At 43.0% G+C, this 23,406-nt stretch overlaps 1 protein-coding gene across 1 annotated transcript in view; it reads right to left on the bottom strand.

Moving 5' to 3' along the window:
* The window catches only part of SLC38A11 (solute carrier family 38 member 11), a 90,625-nt gene that overhangs the window by 32,085 nt on the left and 35,134 nt on the right, over window positions 1-23,406 (bottom strand). The window contains exons 6-7 of the mRNA XM_082260952.1: window positions 21,041-21,147; window positions 11,205-11,284 (exon numbers count right to left, since the gene is read on the bottom strand). Of these exons, the coding sequence (XP_082117078.1) occupies window positions 11,205-11,284; window positions 21,041-21,147 (187 nt within the window). The remainder of the gene's footprint in view (window positions 1-11,204; window positions 11,285-21,040; window positions 21,148-23,406) is intronic.

The raw sequence follows: 23,406 nt of genomic DNA, 5'->3' as shown, positions 1-23,406 counted from the left end.
GGATATAAATATGCAAAGCACATCATAATCAAGAGTGGGGATCAGGGTGCTCACTTGCTCCGGACGCGTGATGTACCAGCGTTCGGGTCCAGGACTCTCCGGTGAGACACCGCCGCTCACCCGATCAATCACCAGGCACGTCGTATGGCCACGTCCCTAGTTACATCCTTGGTAGGGTTGAAGACACCAGTCCATCCAGTTCAACCTGTGTGGATGTGTGTGTGTTTATGTCACTACAATTTCCCTTATCCCTGTATATTACATTCAATAAGATGCCCATCTAAAAGTCTTCTGAAATTATCGACATTCCGCACTGACACCACCAACTGTAAAAAGGGAGTTTCACACCCTTCCTGTTCTGACAGTAAAAAATATTTTACTCAGTTTAAGGTTAAACCGCTTCCCATTCAACTTCATTTAGTGGCCATGTGTCTTAAGTGACCTGAAGCTGAATAGTTTTTCCCTCTCCTAAAATCACAATTGAGATATTTGTACATCGTTATCATATGTTCTCGTAAGCGTCTCTTCTGCAGGGAGAATACGTTTGATGCATATAGTTCTTCCTCCTAACAGAGGTCCTCCAGGCCCCTTATTAGCTTTGTTGCCCTTCTCTGGACTCTGGCCAGTTCCATCACATTCTTCCTGAGGACTGGTGACCAGAACTGGAAAGCATACTCAAGATGTGGCTGGACCAGAGTTTTGTAAAACGGTAGAATAAAATTCTTATCTCTTGAGTAAATGCTATTTTTAATGTATGCTAATAGTCTGCTAGCTTTGCTTGCTGCAGCTTGACATTTCATGCTATTGCTTAGCCTGTGATTTATTAGGACAAATCAGAACTTTTTCCATCCTAGATTCCCCCAGAGGTTCTCCCCTTAGCAAGTGACTTGTATTCATATTTTTAGCTCCCGAGTGCATTACTTTGCATTTTTTCAACATTAAACCTAATTTGCCATGTAGTTGCCCACCCCTTTTTTATTTTGAGGTCTTCTTGTAAAGTTTCTATATCTTGCTGTGAAATTATTGCTTTGCGTAGCTTTGTATCATCAGCAAACACTGATATTGAACTATTTATACCAACCTCTATATCATTTATGAATAAATTAAATAGATTTGATCCCAGAAGAGAGCTTTGGGGTACCCCACTTACAACTCCAGACCCTTCAGAATATATATTTTTTATCACCCCTCTTTGGACACGCTCCTGTAACCAGTTTTCAATCCAGGTACATATCTACACTATTATCCATGCAAACAGACCTCATTTTGAAAATTAAGCATTTATAGGGAAGTGTATCAAATGCTTTGGTGGAATCCAGATGTACCGTGACCACAGGCCTTCCTCTATCTAGATGACAGCTCACTTCCTCACAGAAAGTTAACAGATTCATCTGATAAGAACAATCTTTCATAAATTCATGCTGGTTACTACTAATGATACTGTTTTCATAAGCAAATTCTTGGATGTAATCCCCTACTATCCCCTCCAATAGTTTACATGCTATGTAATGTTAGGCTGACTGGTTTGTAGTTCCCAGTTATATATGGGTATCTCTGACCTTTTTTAAATATTCTCACTATGTTGGCTTTTTGCCAATCATCTGGTACCATTCCAGTCACTAAGCTGTCTGTTTGGCTATAACATGGCTAAATTGTTTTTTTTTTAAAGAGGCCCTGGTGTAAGCCATCTGGTCCTGGTGATTTATGAACGTTAATCACAAGGGAACATTCCATGCTCTGACCTTTTTCTTACTTTTACTATAGTTTTAAAAAAATGTTTTGGGGGGATTTTTTTATTCTCCTCCTTTATTCTTGTAGTCTATTTTAGATGCCCTGATTGGGCTCTTACATTTCTTATTGCATTCTTTGTTGGAATGACGACGATGACCCCCTCGGCCTGAAATTTTTTTTGTATTCATATGCTTTTTTACGCTAAAGTTTACCCACCCAAGTTTACCCTTAGCTCTTTTATTTTTGCTGCCTATTGAAGTGCACTGGCTAACGCCAATTATTTAAGATGTTTAATATTTTCCTCATTGTTCGTTGCTTCTAGAATTTGATCCCATTCAATATCTTGTAGCATGGAGTGCAGTTTGAAAAGTTGGTTCTTTTTTTAATTTACTGTTCTTGCACTACCATCATGCCTTCTTTTCCAATAAGTTACATTGAATGTAATTATTCTGTGATTGCTGTTTTCTATGTTATCCCTTATTTCCACATCTGCAATCAGATCTCTGTTGTTAGTAGATCTAACAGAGCATTGTTTCTAACATTGCCTTGCCTTGATGCCATTCCTAACTGTGAGACGAGATCAGTCTCCTCCTAATCCTTCAGGTTAGGGGACCTGTAGCATACACCCCACTAATAATTTCCCATTAGTTTCCTCCCTTTGAAGCTCCAGCCACAGGGATTCCACTTCTTCCCTTGCCCATTTAGCAATGTCACCCCTTGTATTCACTAATAAATCATTTTTGACATACAGGCACACTCTTTCCCCTCTTCTACCTTCCCTGTCCCTCCAATACAAGGAATACCCCTGGACAGTCGTAAGCCAGTCATTAAAAAATGTTAAAGCTTTTAAAGAAGAGGGAAATGTTTATCATTTAGCTTTTGGATATTGCTGCTTACTATATCTTCTTATATTGTACCAACAGGTGTCCCTAGGACTGCCAAAGTAGGACAAGGCTGCTGAATTGTATCTCTAGTGCAGGGTGCCCTCACCAATAAGCTGTGCCTCTATTTAAGATGAAGTGGGCATTGTTTTCTTTCAATCCCAAACTCCTGTTTTCTGTTTATAAAATTTTATTTTTATTGTTTCTTGTTTGTCATTTTATAATATTTATTTTTCTTTGTCCTGGAGTTCGGAGCCAAGTAGCGATGACGCACTTCTGATTCCCATTTCTGGTACTGGGGTTTGGGGCTTGCATTCCAGAAAGTGGTGGCATGTGCTCCATCACTCCTTGGAGTGTGGAGAGAAGCTTCCATAGAAGTTTGTAATGCAATTGCACCTTTACTTTAAGTGGTTGATTTACTAAAACCAGAGAGTGATGCAACTTTGCATAGAAACCAATCAGCTTCCAGTTTTTCTTTTGTCAAAGCTTAATTGAAAAAGCTGAATTTAGAAGCTGATTGGCTACCATGCACAGCTGCACCAGATTTTGCATTCTCCAGTTTTAGTAAATCAACCCCTAGGAAAGGGGAATAATATATAGGAGCCTTCTTAACCACTTTCAGCTTGTAGGAAGTCATATGCTGCAGGCATCATTCAGATATCATTATTTTTGGCCAGCTATTCCCTACACAGTAAAAACAATCATAGCGACTGCCACCCCCCCCCCCTCCCTCCCGCTGCCCTCCAGCCTCCCTTCTGCCACAACCCAGTGCTTCTACTGGCTCATCCATGCAACTGGTGAGCCGGAGAATTAATCTGCCTGCAGCGGAAGTTTACCATAGAGCTGACCGGGGACCAGATGGTCCCTGGCCATCTCTATGACTCTCGGAGGCTGGCCATCTCTATGATTCTCGGGGGCCGGGCATGACGTTATGACATCACTTCCGGCAGATGTATGTGTTTTATCTGAGGCTTTCCAGCCTAGAGGAGAGATCTGGGGCCTTAATAGACCCCAGATCTCTCTGTAAAGAGGACCTGTCATGCTCTATTCCTATTACAAGGGATGTTTACATTTTTGTATTAGGAATAAAAGTGATGAAAAATTTTTTTTAAGGGAAAGTGTAAAAATAAAAAAACAAAATAAACAATAATAAAACATTTTTTTAAATCACAACCATCCCTGCGTGCACGCACGCAGAAGCGAACACATATAAGTACCTCACGCCCGCATATGTAAACAATGTTCAAACCACACATGTAAAGTATCGGCGTGAATGTTAGAGTGAGAGCAATAATTCTAGCAGAAGACCTCCTCTGTAACTCTAAACAGGTAACCTGTAAAAATTTGTAAACCGTACCAAAGTTTAGGCGCCATTCCACAAATGTGTTCAATTTTAAAGTGTGACATATTAGGTATCTATATACTCAGTGTAACATCATCTTTCACATTATACAAAAAAAAATGGGCTAACTTTAATGGGTTTTTTTATATAATGAAACAGTTTTTTTCCCAAAATAAAACGTGTTTCAAAAATTGCTGTGCAAATACTGTGTGAAATAAAAAGTAGCAACGACCGCCATTTTATTCGCTCGGGTCTCTGTAAAAAAAAAAACATTTATAATGTTTGGGGTTTCTGAGTAATTTTCTAGCAAAAAAATGATGGTTTTTACATGTAGGAGAGGAGTGCCAGAATTGGCTTGGGCTGGAAGTGGTAATATACATCTAATGTGTTAAAGAGCAAGCATTAGTATTCTAAATGTGAACAACAGTATGATTTTGTAATGATCTGTGCATATGAGATATTAGTTGAGAAATATCATTACAATGTTACTATTTTTTTTTTTTGTTCTGTATTGTTTTTAACCGCTTGCCGACCGGGACACGACTATTTAAGGCGGCGGTCAGCCCCGTACAGTAGGACTACGTTGCTAGCCTGGGAGCCTGTAGGGGGCGAGCACGCGCCGCCGGAGGTGCGCTCCCGCCCCCACTCGCTCCCTAAGAAGTCAGCGCGTGTGACCGGCGGACCCGATGTCCGCCGGTCACTCGCGATCTCCCCATGGAGAGGGAGAAAGGCAGGCGGCTAATGTAAACAAAGCCGCCTGTCATTCTCCCTGATCTAACTGCAAAGATCATACGATCCTGCTATGTAGGGTCGTATGTCTCTGTGGTTACATCAATAGCCACACCCCTTTACAGTTAGAAGCACGCCCCTAGGGACACACTTAACCCCTGCATCACCAATAAAGTTAACCCCTGCCAGTGTCATTTTTACAGTAACAGTGCAAATGTATAGCACTGATTACTGTAGTAATGTCACTGGTACCCCCAAAAGTGTCAAAAATGTCAGTCAAGGGTCCGATCTGTCCGCCGCAATGTCACAGTCCCTCAAAGAAAATCGCAGATCACCGCCATTACTCGTTAAAAAAACCCCACTAAAAATGGTGGGAGGGATTAGATATAAGTTCCCTCTATATTAGGGAGAGGATGAGGGGTTCAGGCTCGTTTTGCTGTGATGAAGGGGGACTGTCCCTCAGAACGCATTAGCTGGCTTTACGCTATACATTTTAACCAGAGGAGTTCCATACATGACAGACCCTATGGTTCCTTGACTCATGTACAACACTGTTGTTTATTTGGCTTTTGTGAATATGTACTCTTTATACCCTTTATTAAGTGCTATGGGTATTGCACTATGTGTTTGTGACCTTTGTTTTATTTTGTTTGCGTAGTTACAAGATTCCCCGGTCTGAAGAGGCCTGCACCGTCTACTCTACAACATCCAGTTTTGATTGTGCATAGTCAGTAATTGATAATGGCAGTCTGTTTGGTTTCTCTGGAAGCGCTACGATGTCAAGCTTACATATTTTGGTGCAAAGTGAAAGTAAGAAACCTGGGACCCTCATACCCTAGTTCTGCATAGGGAAACTAGATGGTTGACCAAAAGTGCTCCATGGCTGTCCACTCCGAAAAACATTGAATTGGATAAAACATTTCTAATATACTTGGGGCTACTGTGCTGGTACCCCAAGATGGATTATGAAGGAAATATTTTTATTACTCTTTTAAAGCAAAATTCAAACCAAGAATAACCAGATAAAAATGAATAACCATTATAAAATGAACATAACACAACCAGATTTTGCTTTTCTTTAATAAAGAGATTTCCACTAGATAACTTCAGTCTGATGGCTAGTATTATTCACACGATTCCTCAGAGCCCAGGTTGTCACCCAATATCTAAATAAACATGAAAAATGGTGGGAACTTCATGTTTATAAAGATATTGGTTGGTACTTTTTTTAAGCTGTCAGCTTATATATTGGATTAAGGGGGGAGGGAGGGAACACCATAAATATATTGCTATAATATATATTTTTTTAGTTAGTTTTCTATGTGAAAGATATTACATTACACATTTGGTTACAGCACACATAAGCACATGGGGGGGGGGGGGGGCAGTGGGAGGTCCTCCCCATCACTTCTATAGTGCAATGGAGTATTTTTTGGAGACGGTAGTAATAAGAGAGAAAAGTAGCAAGGCAATAAAAATTGCATTTTATTAGGTGTGGGGTGTCAATGCTAGCACCAACCTATCTTTGATGTATTTTTATTTTTGATAAATTGGAGGATTTTCTTAACAATTCACATTGGTTGTGCAGCAGCAACCTAATTTTGATAAATTTTTATCTTTGACAAACTGAGGTTTTTACACAACTCACATTGGTTGAACAGGGGTAATTACACTTTAGTTATATATTTACTTGGGTTCAATTTGTCCCTTTAAGCCCACCCCATGCCCACCATTTGTGCTGAATCATCTTACTTCACCGGGTGCCCAAGGGTGCCTCCATTCTTTCACACGCCTGATTTGTACAAATTATGATTGTAGACTAGTAAATCATGTTCATCTTAAAAATCAGTTTCTAATATCTGGGGATATATAATAGTTAGATTTTCTTTATGACAGGATTTTTATTTTTAATTTGAGAAAAAAAATTTATAGTGAAGATTTTTTTATTGAGCCCTGCAATAATTATACTCCAAAACCTAAATGATATACTGTATGTCTCACCCCTGCCTCTAATCTTAATCCTTGGTTTAACCTCTAACCCTCAGAACAATCCCTAACCCTAAAGGGCCATACACACTATACAATTATCTTTAGATTTTTTCCTTCAGATTTACCAAAACCATATAATATGAGGTCAAACCTAAACACTTTCAATTTGTATGCAATCAGGCAGGCCCTTGCACTACATAGAAAAGGTAAATCTAAAGGAAATCTGACAACAAACGTTGTATAGTGTGTATCCAGCTTTACACTCAATTCATTCACTCCACATCCAACATGTAATGCTAACCTTAAACTTCAGTTTATTCGTTAACCCTCGGTTCAAACCCTTAACCAACCTTGAAGTGTAACTAAATGGTATGTAAACCCCTCTTCCTATAAAACCTACCCCAATCTTTACAGTGTATCTAAACCTTAATAAAGAATGTCTCTAATTTTCTCCCTGTTATACAGTATATACTATTGAATGTATTTTGTTATACAGGTTGTATAATTGCAAAAAAATAAAACCTGTTGATTCTGTCAGCAATCCAGTGAGCTTGTGACATCTTGTACACTCATTGCTTGTGTTGCAATGAAATCTCAATCTCATCTCAACAGCTAATGCTATTAGCTCTTCCCAATTCACTTTGTGTGCACCCTTTTGCACCACACTACCCTTATGTTATGGAGATGAGAAAAGTGTTCTACAAACCTCAAAAAGCTTCCTGTTCTAGGGTGATATGTATGTAGAACAGTTAGTGAGTGTTATCCCCACTAAGATAGTAAAAATGTTACTGGCAGGTTTAAGAGGTGAAAACAAAACTTACAAAAAACTCATTTAACTCCAATATTACATTTTTGCTTTCGGATTTAGATACAGTACATCTTAGCAATCAGCCTAGCTCTCAACCAAATCCCCCATCCGTATTCTTGATTCCTGAACATAACCTTACAACAGCCAAAAATTCTCCATTTCCTTTTCTACCTACCCATGTCTATAATCACTTACCTGACTCCCATCACCGCTCCAACGCTGTCATGGCTGCACCACCATCCCCCTCACTTCCTGTTTCAAGGACACACTGAGGGCAGGAGGAGCCTATGACTGTCAGCCAAACTCCCTTGAGGGGTGTGGCTTACCAGCTCCGTATGTGTCTATGAACGCATACAGCTCAACTTTGTAACGTGCGTGGTGTCTCCATAGTACCCTACTTGCTAGGGGGGCACCTGGAGCAGGGAGGAGTAAACAGCTTCGGCATGGGACTTCCAGAAGAGGAGGAAGGGGACTTCTCTGTGTAATATTGTTGCACAGAGCAGGTAAATATAACATCTTTTCTATTTTCACCGAAAACATTTTGTCGTTTAGTATCACTTTAAGGTGATACAAAAAAAATGTAATGCTCCAGGACAAACCTATGTCATGCTCCAGGACAGACCTATCATTGGCCTCATTCACACAGGTAGTAATTTCCCCCCCCCCCCAAAAAAAAAGCCTAAGAAGGCAGCCTGAGGGAATATGCCTAGGCTGCAATACTCAGCTTGTTGGGTGTGACAGCACCACCTGTTAACCTCGCCAAATAAAATCAATGGGACTGAACTGCAACCAAGTCGACAGCTTGGCTCGTGTTGGCAGCGCATTCGTTTTATGCTTTAAGCTTTTCAGTGACTGCTACCTAGTGAACCTAGTTCAATGATGAGAAAAATGGTGTCAGTGCTGCAAGTTTAGTGTGGCTTCCAAATTAGAAGTGCTGCCTGGCTCGCCTCCAAGGTCAACAGAGAAAAATGGATGAATGGCTGCACACTCTGGAAGGATGGCAAAATCTTTATTGCAGTGATCAAAAAATAAAAGCATATACAGCACAGAGAGCACCAGGAGATAAAAATGTTAACGCGTTTCACTTAATCCTAACACCATGATGAGGTTATGATTAAGCGCTGTTATCCGCGTGAAACAGGTTAACATTTACATCTCCTGGGGCTCGCTGTGCTGTAAAAGTTTTTATTTGTTGATCACTACAATAAAGAGTTTGCAATCCTCCATTTTTACCTAGTGAACCTAGTCAATGAGAAAAACTTTGGTGCTAATTTTCTAAACCAAAAATAAAGTAAAAAACAGCCCCCCATAAACAGCACAAATACAACATGTCCTAAACTCCATGGTTGACATTTGCCATGAACTATTGTATCAACTATCATCTTTCACTGTAACCCAATGCAAATTTAAAACCTAAATGTACCTACAAAATACACAAAAAACACAAGAGACATTACTTACCTTCAGCGTGATGTGTCCCTTGTGCTTCTGACTTCTTCTAGTTCAGTAATATTCTTTCTCCGCTGAAGACACACCCCGAATCTTCCGGTGCGATGGGGATTAAAAGAACTGAGATGCTGTCCCGGGCACTTGGAGAGCCTGGCTATGCCCCACTTTTCCACCCGCCTCCTCCATCCATTGAAAACAAACTACAGCTTTTATAAATGAAACATGATCTATGAATGGAGAGGGCAGACCTTTCAATTATTCACTCGTCCTCCATTCATAGCTCCTGTTTCATTCACAGAAGCAGGCTATTTTGTCCAGAGATGTGGCCTGATCATGTTGGCAATTATAGCTCATAAAATAACCTGCAAGCTGCTAGGACTGAACGCATTGTTAGCTGTTGTTTTCCCTTGGTACAACCCATCAATAGGAAAACAGAAATGCATCCAGACATGCCGTAGGCCATTGGCCCTCACTTGCATTTTGAATAAAATATTACTAGGATCATTTTCATTGTTTTTCCCCACATTCATTATGTATTTCAGAAATGTCCTTGAGATAAAAAAAATGTTTTTTGTTCCAAAAGTGTTATTTTTATATGTGAAGTTATAACTCTTAGGAAGATGTGTTGTCATGGCAACAGGAACACTCGTAACAGCTCTTTTTTTTTTCAATTAGTCTCTAACGTACGGTATAAACGTAAACTGGCAAACCACCTTCTACATAGGAAACTGCCACTTTGTTTATAATATGCCTGTCTGCATGTCATGTTCGATTGTAAACGCTCACAAGCAGGGCCCTGCAAACCCTCTCTTCTTAAATTGTATTGGGAATGTACTGTCTTTCTTTATTTTTCGAATGTGCTATGTGAACTCTTGGCGCTATGTAAATACTGTAATAACAATGGCACCCGTGAACTGGTCCCAGCTTCAGATCTGGATCCTGACAGTCCCCTGGCTTTCCTATTTCAAACTGACCATGATATTATTAGAAGCACATCTATCAGTTTGCTTCTTTGCATTCTACTTGGGAGCACAACCTGTCTGTATCCCATTGGTCAGATTTCTTCTGTCTCCCCCTCCCACTCAGCTCTTCACTGGGAAGATCAGTGTACTTCTGTTTCTCTACCTCCTGCTGACATGCTCCCCTGCAGTCTCCACCGCCACTTCTCCTTATGTAGCTGAGAACAGAGGTCACATCATCACTTACAAAAAAAAAAAAAGAAAAAAAAATGTATATATACACTCCGAGAATAAAGTAGAATGTAATATATATAATAGAATGTATATTTCTCAAAGAGTAAGTGCAGGTACTCCCCCCTTCCAAGTCACCCCAGCAACAATAGATCCTCCAGCAAAAATAGATCCCCCAGCAGCCAACATCAATAGACCCTTCAACACCCCCCCCCCCCACCCCTTGCCATTACATACATCAAGTGCTGGAACTGCATTCCCCCACATTCCCACTAAAGAAAAGCCATTTATACAGTGTGTATATATGTATATATCTCTCTCTCTCTATATATCTATATCTATATATATATATATATATATATATATATATATATGTATATATATATATATATATAAACACACACACACATGCAAGCAAAAATTTTTCGTTGTATTTCTATTTTAAACTGATTGGAGTGTTTTACAAGATACGGGTTCAAATATACTTGTTCTGCATAGGACAGGGATTCAAAGTAGCCATTTATTGAGTTTGGCAGCCAGGCAATCAGAAACGTCATAAGCAATTTCAGCAGCAGTCACAGCCTAGATATTTTTCTTCTTGCAGGTTCCTTCAAGGCCAGACATATACGTAACCATATTAAAGCTTTTAAGTTACAACTTACAACCTATTATATAATTATTATAATTTATCATCATTATTATTATGTATACCATACATATATTCATTTTGAATGGGCTGTTATCACAATGCAAGGCAACTAAAAATTCCCCCCCACCATTTGAGAATGAAACAAAACACAACAGAAATGCATAAAGAACTTCTGTAACTGTGCATTAGAGTGCCATTCAGAATAAGTGGCACAGCAGCACAACGTAAATATACCCAAGTGCGCTGCGGTAACACATATATGTGAATGGGCCCTAAGCAAATCAGTGCTTTGCTCACATACAGGAAAGCAATGGCTATACTCTAATTCTTGCATCTCCAACAATATTTACCCCACTGTGCCGATAAGCTTTAAAACTATTAATAAGGACGAATGTATGTATTTACATTGTTTACAGATTTATTACACAGTACTTACATTACTACTGTCATGGATGATGCCTGGATAATCACCATCAGAAGGACCACAACCGTTAAAAGAAAAGACAACAATGACACCTGCAGCAAAGTAAAATTCGGATTTAGTTATTAAAGAAGAACATGACCTAAAACTGCAAAGTTTACAATAGAGCTGGAGAAAGGGATTCCCCTGTAAAAAAAGGAATCTTTTGATTTGTCCAGCAATGGTAAAGAAAGAGTTTGCTTAATTGGTAGTGTTATTATTTTTTTTTCCTATTTAGCCATTTTCTGTCCTGTATTATTCATTTGTTTTTCCAGTTTAAAGTGTAAATAAAGGCAATTGTTTTTCCTGGTGCCTCCATGGCAGCATACTAGTGATAGAGCCCCGCCTCTACTCCTCCCTCAGGACTAGTGAGTAGCATAAAAGAAAGGCCCAGCCCCCTGTCCCATCATTCTCCTTTTTTTCCTCATACCTTCCTGACTGGTGAAGAATAAGCAGTATGTCCATACCTCTGCCTCCAGGCAGCTTTCCGCCGGGTTCAGCCTCTCCTGTGCGCAGTCCCGGTTCTTGGGTCGCTCAAAGCACTAATAAGGCCGGGAACCCCCTTCTGTGGATCTTTGGGGGTACAAATTGCAGTGTTTCTTCATAGGAATGCATACTACTACTGTCTCTTTAAAAATCTTTAAATGTTTGGCTTTGCAGGGTTTTGCACAAGGACCGTCTTCTTTTTTTTTTTTTTTTTTCCCCCCCTCTTTTCAGCTTGGATTCCCCTTTAGGTTTCCCAGTACTTATTCGTGTGTTTGTTTGTGTTCGTTTTCATTGTCATCTTCCCCTTCTCTTTCCCTCTTTTTCTTTCCCTTCTTGCCTTTTGTCTTACCTTTTCAGCCTGTTCCTTTAAGTTTTCTATGAAAACATCCGATCCTGTGTACATGGCTCCCAGTCCTGGGATTCCCCCTGCAGCGCCATGCAAATCGAGGCCGCCCCTTGCTCCACAGAGTCTCGGCGTCTCTGTGGACCGCCTCGTAGGGCGGGGAGTAGGGCCGTGCACGAGGAACGCTCTGCGCATGCGCGGGCGCATGCGCAGTGCGGTTGAGGCTCGGGCGGCCATCTTGGATGTGGGAACCAGGTGTAATTTTGCCCTGAGTTCCCACAGAAGCTAAGGGGAGGGGTTTTGTGCTCGCTTAGGCTGCTCTGCCTATTAAAGGGCCATTCCACCTGCTGTCCACCCGAAAGACAGCATCTTTCCCTGCTCCTACCGACTTGTTAAAGCCCTTGGTAGGTAGCATTTTGTAATACTTTTTTTTTTTTTTCCTCCGTCATCATTCCCATTTATTCAGTTGTTATTTGTCTTCAATAAAACTTTTTTTTTTTTTTTCCTCCCATTCTTTTTTTTTTTTTTGCCCTTCTTTTCTTCTCCCTTTTTCTGTTTTCCTTCTTGCGTTTTTTTCTCACAGCCGGTCCTTCTGCAACGCCCTACGATGAGCCACTCATCACGTAACCAAGATCCTCACAATAGGTATGGGACCACCTTTCTGTAAGTATTGAAGTAAGAAGGAAAAGAGTGCTTGTATGGACTAACAAGTGTCCTTTGTTCCAGCCCAACACACTCCAAAAGATCCGGGAAGTCTTCGAGGCACCGCGACCATGACAGTCCAGATCGCAGATCAAGATCTTCCCACTATAGATCCTCAGAAAGATCTAGGTCAAGATACCGTCGCTCTCCTTCTCCGCCATCACATTCATCAAGGAAGAAGTGCTGGGCTTGTGGCGCAGTACCCTTACCTAGAAAACTAGTCTGCCAGGACTGTTTTCGGGACTACGCAGCCAACCGGGAGTTGGAAAACCAACAAGTGGTGGATCTGCTAAAGCAGACAATGAAAGATTCCCTTTCGGAGTTGACAACTCTAGTACCCGCACAGGCGGCTCCCTCTGCAGCTCAAGTTCCAGACAGGGATGATAGCGCTCCAGGCCCCTCTGGGCTAAACCCTTCACGCGCTGCGGCTCCATTACTTGGAGAGGCATCTTCAGGTCACCTTTCAGAAGAATCCATAGAGGAGTCGGACCCGTCAGGCTTTAACTATGCCTTAATCCCACCTTTTATTCAGGCAGTTAAAACAGCAATTGCCTGGGAGGATCCTGAAGAACCCACTCCTAAGTCAAAAACGTATTTCCCCTTCCTTAAGAGGAAACAAGTATTCTTTCCTCTTATGGGCGAGATAAGAGAAATTATCGAAGAGGAATGGAAGAAGACGGATAAAAAGTTTTCATTGGGCCGTCTTAATAAACTCTACCCTCTAGCCGAGGCTGAAGCGCAATCATTAAATTCCATGCCGGTGGTGGATGCTGCAGTCATTCAGCTCGCCAAAAACGTGACACTACCTATGGAAGATGCAGCTTCATTCAAAGATCCGCTAGATCGGAAAATAGATCTGGACCTAAAAAGGAGCTACCTGGCCTCGGGCGCAGCCTGTAAACCGGCTATTGCCCTTACATCTGTCTCCAATGCCATCAGGGCTTGGACGGAAAATGTTGAGACAGCGCTACGCCAAAATGTCCCTAGAGAAGACATTGTCAAGGCACTGGAGGAACTGAAAATTTCGGCTGATTTCATCGGAGAGGCCGCCATCGATACCATACGTTGTTCCGCACAATCAATGCTCCACACAGTAATGGCCAAAAGGGCCCTCTGGCTAAAACCATGGACAGCTGACCTTGCGTCCAAACAGAGTTGGTGTAAGATTCCGTTCGACGGCAAAACCCTCTTCGGAGAAAAAATGGACAAGGCTATTTCCAGGGTAACTGGAGGCAAGTCTGGTCTCCTGCCACAAGACAGGAAAGTCAAGAGAACAAGAGTCTATTCGTCTAGATTCCGGCCCTCAAATTCCAGAGATTTTAGGCAAACCAGACAGAACAGGGATAACAGAAGACCCTGGAGAGGCACCCAGGCCTCTTTTTTGAACACACGCAAAACCAAGGCTTTCACCGCTCCCCAGGAGGCAACGAAGCCTTTTTGACGCCAGAAGATCGCAACCCCTCCCAGTCGGAGCCAGGCTACAGGCTTTTCTCCAAATTTGGGCTTCGCGTTGTCAGGACCCCTGGGTTCTGTCAACAATCCATCAGGGTCACCGGTGGGTGTTTGCTCATCCTCCTCCTCATGCATCGTTTCAGGAGTCAAGAATACCAGCCTCGCCATCAAAAGCATTGGCATTATCCCAATTCCTGACAGATCTTCAGCTTCAAGGTGCAGCCATACCGGTTCCATTGGCGGAGCGTTACACCGGTTTCTATTCTCCACTCTTCTTAGTGCCAAAAAGGACGGGAGGTTGGAGGCCGGTGATAGACCTCAAGAGGCTCAACCGATATATAGAACTCGAGAGCTTCAAAATGGAATCCCTGCAAACTATCATTCAGGTCATTCAGCCAGGAGATTGGTTGATATCTCTCGATCTACAAGATGCTTACCTGCACATCCCAATCTTCCCAACTTATCAGAGATTTCTGAGGTTCGCTGTAGGCGAGATACACCTTCAGTTCAAGGCCCTGCCATTCGGGCTCTGCACGTCTCCGCGAGTGTTCACCAAGACCTTGATAACTGTCCTAGCCCCCCTCAGGGAGAGGGGGTTGAGAGTGTACCACTATCTAGACGACATTCTCCTGTTGGCAAGCAATCCAGATCAACTCAGATCCCACAGGGAAATTCTCCTTCAGACTTTACAGGAGTTCGGCTGGCTCATAAATTTTCAAAAAAGCAACTTGTCTCCGACACAACAGATGGTTTACCTGGGAGCCATGTTCAATACCCAAGCGGGGACAGTGTCCTTACCCAGCCAGAAGATGGATATTATCATACGGAGGATGTTCACTGTAATTCAGAGTACTCATCTGACGGCCTCTCAGTGTCTGAGTCTAGTCGGCACAATGTCCTCTTGTATTCCCATGGTGCCATGGTCCCACTGGCACCTGAGGTTTTTCCAAACAGGTTTTCTGTCACAATGGAGGAAACAACACCTCTCCCAGAAAATCCAAGTGACCGCCTTAATGCGCAGAAGCTTGTTTTGGTGGACGAAGAAGGAAAATCTTGCCAACCCCCGTCACCTAGGCTCATTCAACTGGACCATCCTTACGTCCGATGCGAGTGGGCACGGATGGGGCGCCCATTGCGGGGAGGTCAAGCTTCAGGGAAGATGGTACCACTCAACCAAAGGGGTGGTATCCAATGTACTGGAACTAAGAGCGGCATTTCTAACTCTGATTTCCTTGGCACCCCTCCTCCAAGGCCACAGAGTCCTCCTGAGATTAGACAACAAGACAGCAGTGGCATACCTGCTGAGACAAGGAGGTACTCGCAGCAGGACCCTCCTCCGAGAGGTCGAACCCATCATGCTGTGGGCAGAGAGGAACCTACGAGATCTCAGGGCCGTTTACATTCCGGGCCGGCTGAACACAGTGGCAGACGCTTTATCCAGGAGGTTCGCAGACAACAACGAGTGGTCCCTACATCGACAAGTTTTTCTCCAAATCACCAACCTCTGGTACCCTCCTCAAGTGGACATGTTTGCCACTCCGGACAACTCGAAACTGCCCAGATTCTACTCTCGTCTCCCCTGCTCTCAGTCGGAAGCAGTCGATGCCCTGACATGCCCGTGGAATTTCTCGACAGCCTATGCCTTTCCTCCCCGCCCACTGATTCTGAAGTTTCTCCGGAGACTTCTCACAGAATCAGTACAAGTCCTGGCGATACTCCCTTTTTGGCCGAAGAGACCATGGTTCCCTCTAGCCATCCATCTCAGTGTGGAACCCCCCATCAGGATTCCACTTTTTCCCAACCTACTGTCCCAGCAGGGACTATATCATCCGAACCCGCAGAGATTAGATCTGCGGGTTTGGAAACTGAAAGGCAAAGGTTTCAGGCCTTAGGGTGTACTCCTGAAGTCATCACGACACTTTTGAAAGCCAGGAAGCCCTCTACCAACGCGGTCTATTTCAAAGTGTGGAACAAATTCCTAGCGTTTGCCGCGGGGCAGGACTTCAACCCCGTCCTCCCCTCTACCTCTCAAGTCTTAGCCTTCTTACAGACAGGACTGGATTTAGGATTGGGACTAAGCTCCCTCAAAGTACAGGTAGCGGCAATCTCGGCTGCGACCAACAAGAGATGGGCCGAAGATCCTCTAGTGGTTACCTTTTTAAGAGGAGTGTTGAAAATTCGCCCTCCCGTTAGACGCTCTTTTCCACAGTGGGATCTCTCCCTGGTCCTGGAAGTTCTTTGTAACCCCCCATTTTTCTCCAGTGGAACAGGCTTCTCTTTGGAACTTGTCATTACAAACTGCCTTCCTCTTGGCCATCACCTCTGGCAGACGAGTCTCCGAGCTACATGCCCTGGGAATAAGTGAGGATCACATCACCTTTTTTCCGGACAGGGTTGAACTTCGCCCTAGACAGGGGTTTATCCCCAAGGTCTCCTCCTCTTCCCATCTTCTAGAACCTTGGGCCCTTCCGGTTTTCCAAAACGCGGATGCAACTCAGCACGACCTAGACATCTCTAGAGTTCTTCGAGCCTATCTGGAAATCACAAGCTCATTCAGACAATCTGACAGTTTGTTTGTCATCCCCTTTGGGAAAAACAGGGGCAAAGAGTCCACCAAGAGGACTCTATCATCATGGATCATCAAACTCATCCAGAAAACCTATAAAGTCAAGGGGCTATCTCCACCTTCACAAGTAAGAGCTCATTCTACTAGGGCAGTCTCGGCTTCCTGGGCGGCAAGGGCCAACGTTTCCTTAGAGACGGTTTGCAGGGCCGCCTCATGGTCATCACGTCATACATTCTTCAAACATTATCGTATCGACCCAGGGTCGCTTACAACTGCAGAGTTCGGCAGAAGGACTATTCAGTCAGCCATGTCTTTGCCCAATTAAAGATTTGCATATTTAGCATTACCCACCCATTTGTCTTGCTAGTTATTTATCACTAGTATGCTGCCATGAAGGCACCAGGAAAACGGAAAATTGTTTCATACTTACCGTAATTTTCCTTTCCTGGTGCCTATCCATGGCAGCATATGCTCCCACCCCTGGTATTCTATATGACAGAGAATGATGGGACAGGGGGCTGGGCCTTTCTTTTATGCTACTCACTAGTCCTGAGGGAGGAGTAGAGGCGGGGCTCTATCACTAGTATGCTGCCATGGATAGGCACCAGGAAAGGAAAATTACGGTAAGTATGAAACAATTTTCCGTTTTTGTATTATTTTTCATTTCGGATATAACCTCAGTTTTTTGCCATCTTTGTCCCGTAGGGGAGTTTTCCCTTCACTTCCTGTTTCATTGCCAAAACAGGAAGTCAAAGAAAATTCCTTAAAAGTCAGGGAATTCAGGGGGGTGTCACCAGGATCACTGGAATAGTGTCACCACTGAAAGAGTTCATTACTGTTACGATGTCAACCCAAAATGTGGGATTTTCTTTTACTTTCACTTTCAATGATAACAGTAAACAGGAAAGTTGGAGACGGTGAATCTCCCCCAGTGGGGACACAGACAGTAATAAAAATTTACAGGTGTTTAAATCCCTTTCCACTCTATGCAATAATAGAAAAAAGTTTTGACTTTAGTTACACTTTAAACTTCTTTTAAACTCTATCAAAATATAAATGGTGATAGAATTCAGCAAAGCAAAATTCCTTTATCTTGCTTATTTTCACAAATAAATCCCCCAAATTCCCATGCTATACCGAAGCAGCAAGGGCCCACCACAGGGATCTTTAGAAAGCATTCAGGTCCGATACAAATGACAACAAATGTAGAATGAAATGTTTTTAGAGACATTATTCTGAAGGTCTTCATTTAATTGAAGGAGGAATTGGAAGCCCTTGCAACCAAAGCTAAAGTATGCAGGACATTCTGGAATAATCCTATAATGCTGCCCCCCCCCCCACCTCCAGTGCCACCATCATTGAAAATCCAGCACTTGCACAGATGTGCTGAGGAGCTCTCCCCTGGCCTTCTAGACCTGGCAGAGACCTACAGCACATTAGCGCCAGTTTGAGATTTTCCCGCACAAGCGTAAACAACCTGAGCTCCAGGACCTCCATTCCTGTGGCTCTGCCAGGTCCTGAAGCCCTGCAGCGCATCTACACATGCTTTGAATTAGTGATCGACTGATATCGTTTTTTTTGTTGCCGATACCGATGTTTTGGCCAATGCATATCGGTATCGGCCGATGTTTGCAGATATATTCGTACAAAAAAAATTTTTGTTTTATTTTTTTTATTTGACAGGTACTCTTGTGGAGGGATCTGGGGGTCTAAAAGACCCCAAACCCCTCCTCTGCACTTAAAAGCATTCAAAACGCCAAGTTTGGCTGTTTTGTGTGCTGTCATTTTTTTTTAAATCTGGCGCCAGACAGTACCCGGAAGTGATGTTTCTCATGACATCACTTCCGGGTTTTTACATGGAGACCCGAACAGGGCCGAATGTGGCTTTGATCAGGTCTTCAGCGGCCATGCAGGCTGGTTGCCCGGGTCGTCCGGTGGGACGGGAGACCCGGGAAAGCCGCGGAAGGCGGCGGCGTCCCCTCCCACTCCTTGTAATAACAGCCGAGCGGCTTCTCAGCCGCATCGGTTGTCATTACAAGACAGCCGACCGTCGGCTATGGACGCCGGTACCGGGGTGATGCCTCTAGCTGCTGGCATCACTCCGGTACAAGCACTTTCCCAAAATATCGGCAATATCGGTCACCTTGGTTCCTTGATTCCGATATATCGGGGAAAGTGCATATCGGCCCCCGATATACATCGGCTTTAACAATAATCGGTTGATCTCTACTTTGAATCCAGCAGTGAGAATGTGCTGCCAGAGCTCCGGAACAGATGTAATTCGGGCTTCAGTGAGAAAGGAGGAAGTTTGATGCACAAAAAAGGTCAGAAAACTTATTGTGGAAGGGGGGAAGCCAGGTGCAAATAACTATAATTTAATGGGTGAATGGCCTCTTTAAATTGAAAAATGCAGAAGATTGCATGGAATGCCATTTTGTATAAGTGAGCCCCCAAGATGCTTATATGAAATAACACCAGATTGGGCTATTATCAGAGAGATCTGGGGGGTGATCTTAGGTCATGCCTTCCATCCAGCCATCATGGGAGTAAAAAGTGATAGAAAAGGTAACACATGATGTCCCAATTTCTATTATTACCCACTGTTAAACTGGCTGAAAAATGAAGCATTCTGCAGCTCCCTGAAGATACTATGGGACTCAGGGTGCGCAACCAGGATGCCAGGGGAAAGTCTTTCTCTGTAATGTACCTGGGTGTCCTTGAACCAGGAGCTTCCCTGTTCCATAGCTTGCAGCCTTATTCGTTGTGCCACAAAGAAGCTCTGGAGTTTGTGCAGTGATTTTCCAGCCTGATGCTTTACTTTTGGACTCACTAGCTCCACCTGCTGCCAGCTGCAAACAATGTACAATTTAACCAGCTGTGATCAATGTACAATTTACTCAGCTTTCAAAAAGCAGCACTTCCTGTTCCTCAATGCCCGTTTGTTTGGAATATCTTCCTGTTCCTGGATGTACTGCTTGCTCTTTGATAGACTTTTGTGTATGAACTTTTGCCTGTATTCTTGATCCCTCTTCAGCTTGCCGAATCTGTACTTCACCACCAGCTTGTGTATGACTTCTGCCTGCCTGACTATTCTTTGGATTACGTTTGGATACCGCTTTGCCCGATCTGTTGCCGGCCTGATCCCTGACTACGTTTTCACCTGAATCCTCAGCACTCAAACTCCACTTCGGACTTTACCTAACAAGTACCTAACAATCTCCCACCATGTCATTACACAGTAACAGGCGTGCCCATTGTGCTTTATTATTATCAGCACATAAATGTTTGGTGCAAAGCACCAGTTCCCTGAGCTCAGAGTTGGGTAATCTCTTGACCTCCTCTGCTGGGGTCTTGCAGCTTTTTATGAGGAAGAGGCTAAGCGGCTCACCCTTGGATCTCTATGCTGAGGACTGCGTTCCTTGTGTGATATGCTTTTATCAAGAACTCGTTTGTGAGTATTTTTTAATTTTCTTTTTAATAAACCTTTGAAAGGATAATGCGCTAGGCCGGTGCGCCCCTGTGTTTGCTTGTTGCTTTATTATTATATCACGGGCAAGCATGGGAGACCATGCAGAGCTTGTATACCTGTTACTTAGCAATGACACACGGCTGGGTGGGGTTTTCCCACTGCTATGTCTAGTTATTAGTTCAATAATAATGAGAGGGTACTTGAATGTCTGTACCCCTACAGCCCACACAGCACTTTTAAAGTGCATTTGTCATGACTGAATGAAGGACACTGGATGAGGGGCTCTTGGGGCTGGTATAACTCCTATAAATGCTACAGACTTCCATGACATTAACGTGTGGAGATTTGCAGTACAGTGTATGTTACTGTTCTGCTTGGGATACAGCACAATTGTTGGACTAAATTGTAAACCAAAAGTAAAAACACATATCTGAGGAATACAAGTATGAAATAAAGAAAAAATGGGGAGTTTAAGAAGTGGGAAGCTCATAGAGGAAAAAGTTTGGAGTTCTCAAGAGCATTGTAAAATATAGTCAAGTTTGAGGAGCATATTTAATTTCTGTGATAATTTGACAAACTTCTATATATTGTTTCAGCGGATTTTGGGATCTTCATCTTAAAAGGGTTGCTCACCACTGCTTTGGACTGAGGAAGATCAAATAATGCCTACATGTCAGATCCATCCAAAATGGCCAGCTTTGCCCTTGGCCTGCCTGTTTCTAAAGTTTTTGGTTGCTGCAAGTGCAGTGATCATCAGGAAAATACCTTTAATTATTCTTAGTGATATCTAATACCTTTCCTAGTCTTTGCATGTTGCGGTACAGAGCAATGGGAAGAGTAACCACTGCTGTTGTCCCCAGGATAGCCAAACGACGATCAGCAAGAATGCTCTCTGAAGATACTGCCAAAAGACAGATAAAAGACTGTCATTCAAAAAAACACAAAACAGATTAGATTCACTTGTATTATTTATTTATATCCATTTATTTTTTTTAATCCGATTTAATTTTGTACAAACAGAAAACTTAAATCATTACCTAGGTGCAGATTTGGATTGCTTATGAGCAGACTATGATACCCTATAATGGAACATTGCAATTTATCCTGCTTCTCAGCCTTATACTGTATAGTGAGCGTAGAGGATGGTTCTGCATAGTATTTTTATATGTATCTGGTTAGATTATGTGAGTTGTGCTCTAAACATCTAAAGATGGACATACACTGTTCATTTTGTTTTTTTCCGTTTTAGCCAGCAGGCTGACCGAAGAAAAAAATGGGAAAAAATGGAACCGCTTTCCCCATCCACACATTCAAAATGGATGGAGAAAGCTTAGTTAACAGAGAACAGTGCTGGTTCCTGCCATAATGAGGGATAGGATAAATATTACACCTTATCCCTGTATTTCAAGACAAAATTAACATATAACCCTTGCATTACAGATTGGAGTACAGATCCACTGCAAGGGTAGATTTGGTCTAATTCCTGGAATTACAAACAAAAGCTAAAGGAAAAAAGGGGCGAAGGAGTTAACAGAAATTAATAATAATTACCCAAGGGTAAAAGAGGCTAAAATAAGGAGGTGAAATTGTTTTTAGATTTTTATTTTTATTTTACTCATAACAGTAATTTATTAAAAAAGGCTACAGCAACACCTTCCATTCATAAATCAATGGAGAGCAGGATTAGCTGTCACACTGATAGTTCAGTACTGCAGATTCTTCCAGGACAGCAGTACTCTAAGTATAATCTATAGAGTTCCACCACCACTCTGATCGCCAGTTGCTGTGCTTTGTTTATCTCTAAAGGGCCGTACACACGATACGAAAATCGAAAGTAAAATTTCGTCCGACGAACGAATTTTCGGACAACAAAAACTGGATGTGCAGGCTATAAAATGTTTATCTTACGTCAACACAACGTCCGATTTTCGTTTAATTAGTACAGTTTTCGTCTGAAAAAGATCATAAGAGCAAGACTATGCATGCTCAGAAACGAAAGAACACATACAAAACAATTTAACACATGACATCACTTCTGAAGTTGAATTCTGTCGTACGAGAATTTTTGTATGAAAGTAACCTCTTCACTTTCCATATGAGACTAGCATGCAACAAAAAACGGACGAAAGATCGTTCGATAATCTGATTGTGTGTATGAGGCTTAAGTATAATCTGCAGACCTGAGCTGTCAGTTTGACTTGGTTTTGCATAGTGGAAGAGGAAGGCCCTGGTGATGAGAAGCTCCAGTCCCAGCTGCATCTCCCACTCCCCAGCACAGTATCAGAGGCATGTGCAATTTTTTCTCTTCTTTTTCTAGGGTCCGCATGGAACAATACAGCAAAGCAAACAGTGCTCCATTTACCAAGTGGTTATTAAAGATGAAGCTTAGTTTAAAAAAAATATTACTGTAAAAATGTAAGCTTTAGTTATATTGCTTACCTGCAGTGAAGAATGGCCCACAAGGATGGGTTCTGTAGGCTCAGGCTCAGCTGCACTACAAGTGATCCAACTGGGACAAGGCCCTTCCTGCCATCAGTGGCAGATCCAGGGGGGGGGGGGGGGCAACGGGTCAATTGCCCCCCCCCCCCCCCGAGCCAGCATCACTATGCTCTGGGATGACGGGTAGGTAAGCCCAGATTGCGGGATCCCGACCCGCCATCCCCGAGCGCTGTGGTCTGTGAGGAGGAACCACCGCACTGTAGAAGAAGCCGCTACTTCCTCTATAGTTCCGGCTCCTGTCACAGGCGGAGTGATACACAGTGCACTCCGCCTGTGACAGGAGCTGTACAGGAAGGAAGCGGCGGCTCTGCTATCTCCTCTAGCCACCTGCTTCGAGCGCCGCTCCTGTCCCAACAGTGCCAGCAGTGCCACAAATGCCAGCAGTGCCACAAATGCCAGCAGTGGCAGCACTACCAGAAATGCCAGCACTACCAGAAATGCCAGCAGTACCACAAATGCCAGCAGTACCACAAATGCCAGCAGTGCCAGCAGTACCAGAAATGCCAGCAGTACCAGAAATGCCAGCAGTACCAGAAATGCCAGCAGTGCCAGCAGTACCAGAAATGCCAGCATTACCAGCAGTACCAGAACTTGAAAGAACTTGTCTCAATGGAGGAGAGGGCAGGAGGGGGCATGCCCCCATTGGATCATCTTTAGCGCA

This window comes from Pelophylax lessonae (assembly GCF_965119305.1).
Source record: "Pelophylax lessonae genome assembly, chromosome: 6".
In the NCBI taxonomy this organism is placed as follows: Eukaryota; Metazoa; Chordata; class Amphibia; order Anura; family Ranidae; genus Pelophylax; species Pelophylax lessonae.
This window is presented reverse-complemented; position numbering and strand designations above follow the sequence as displayed.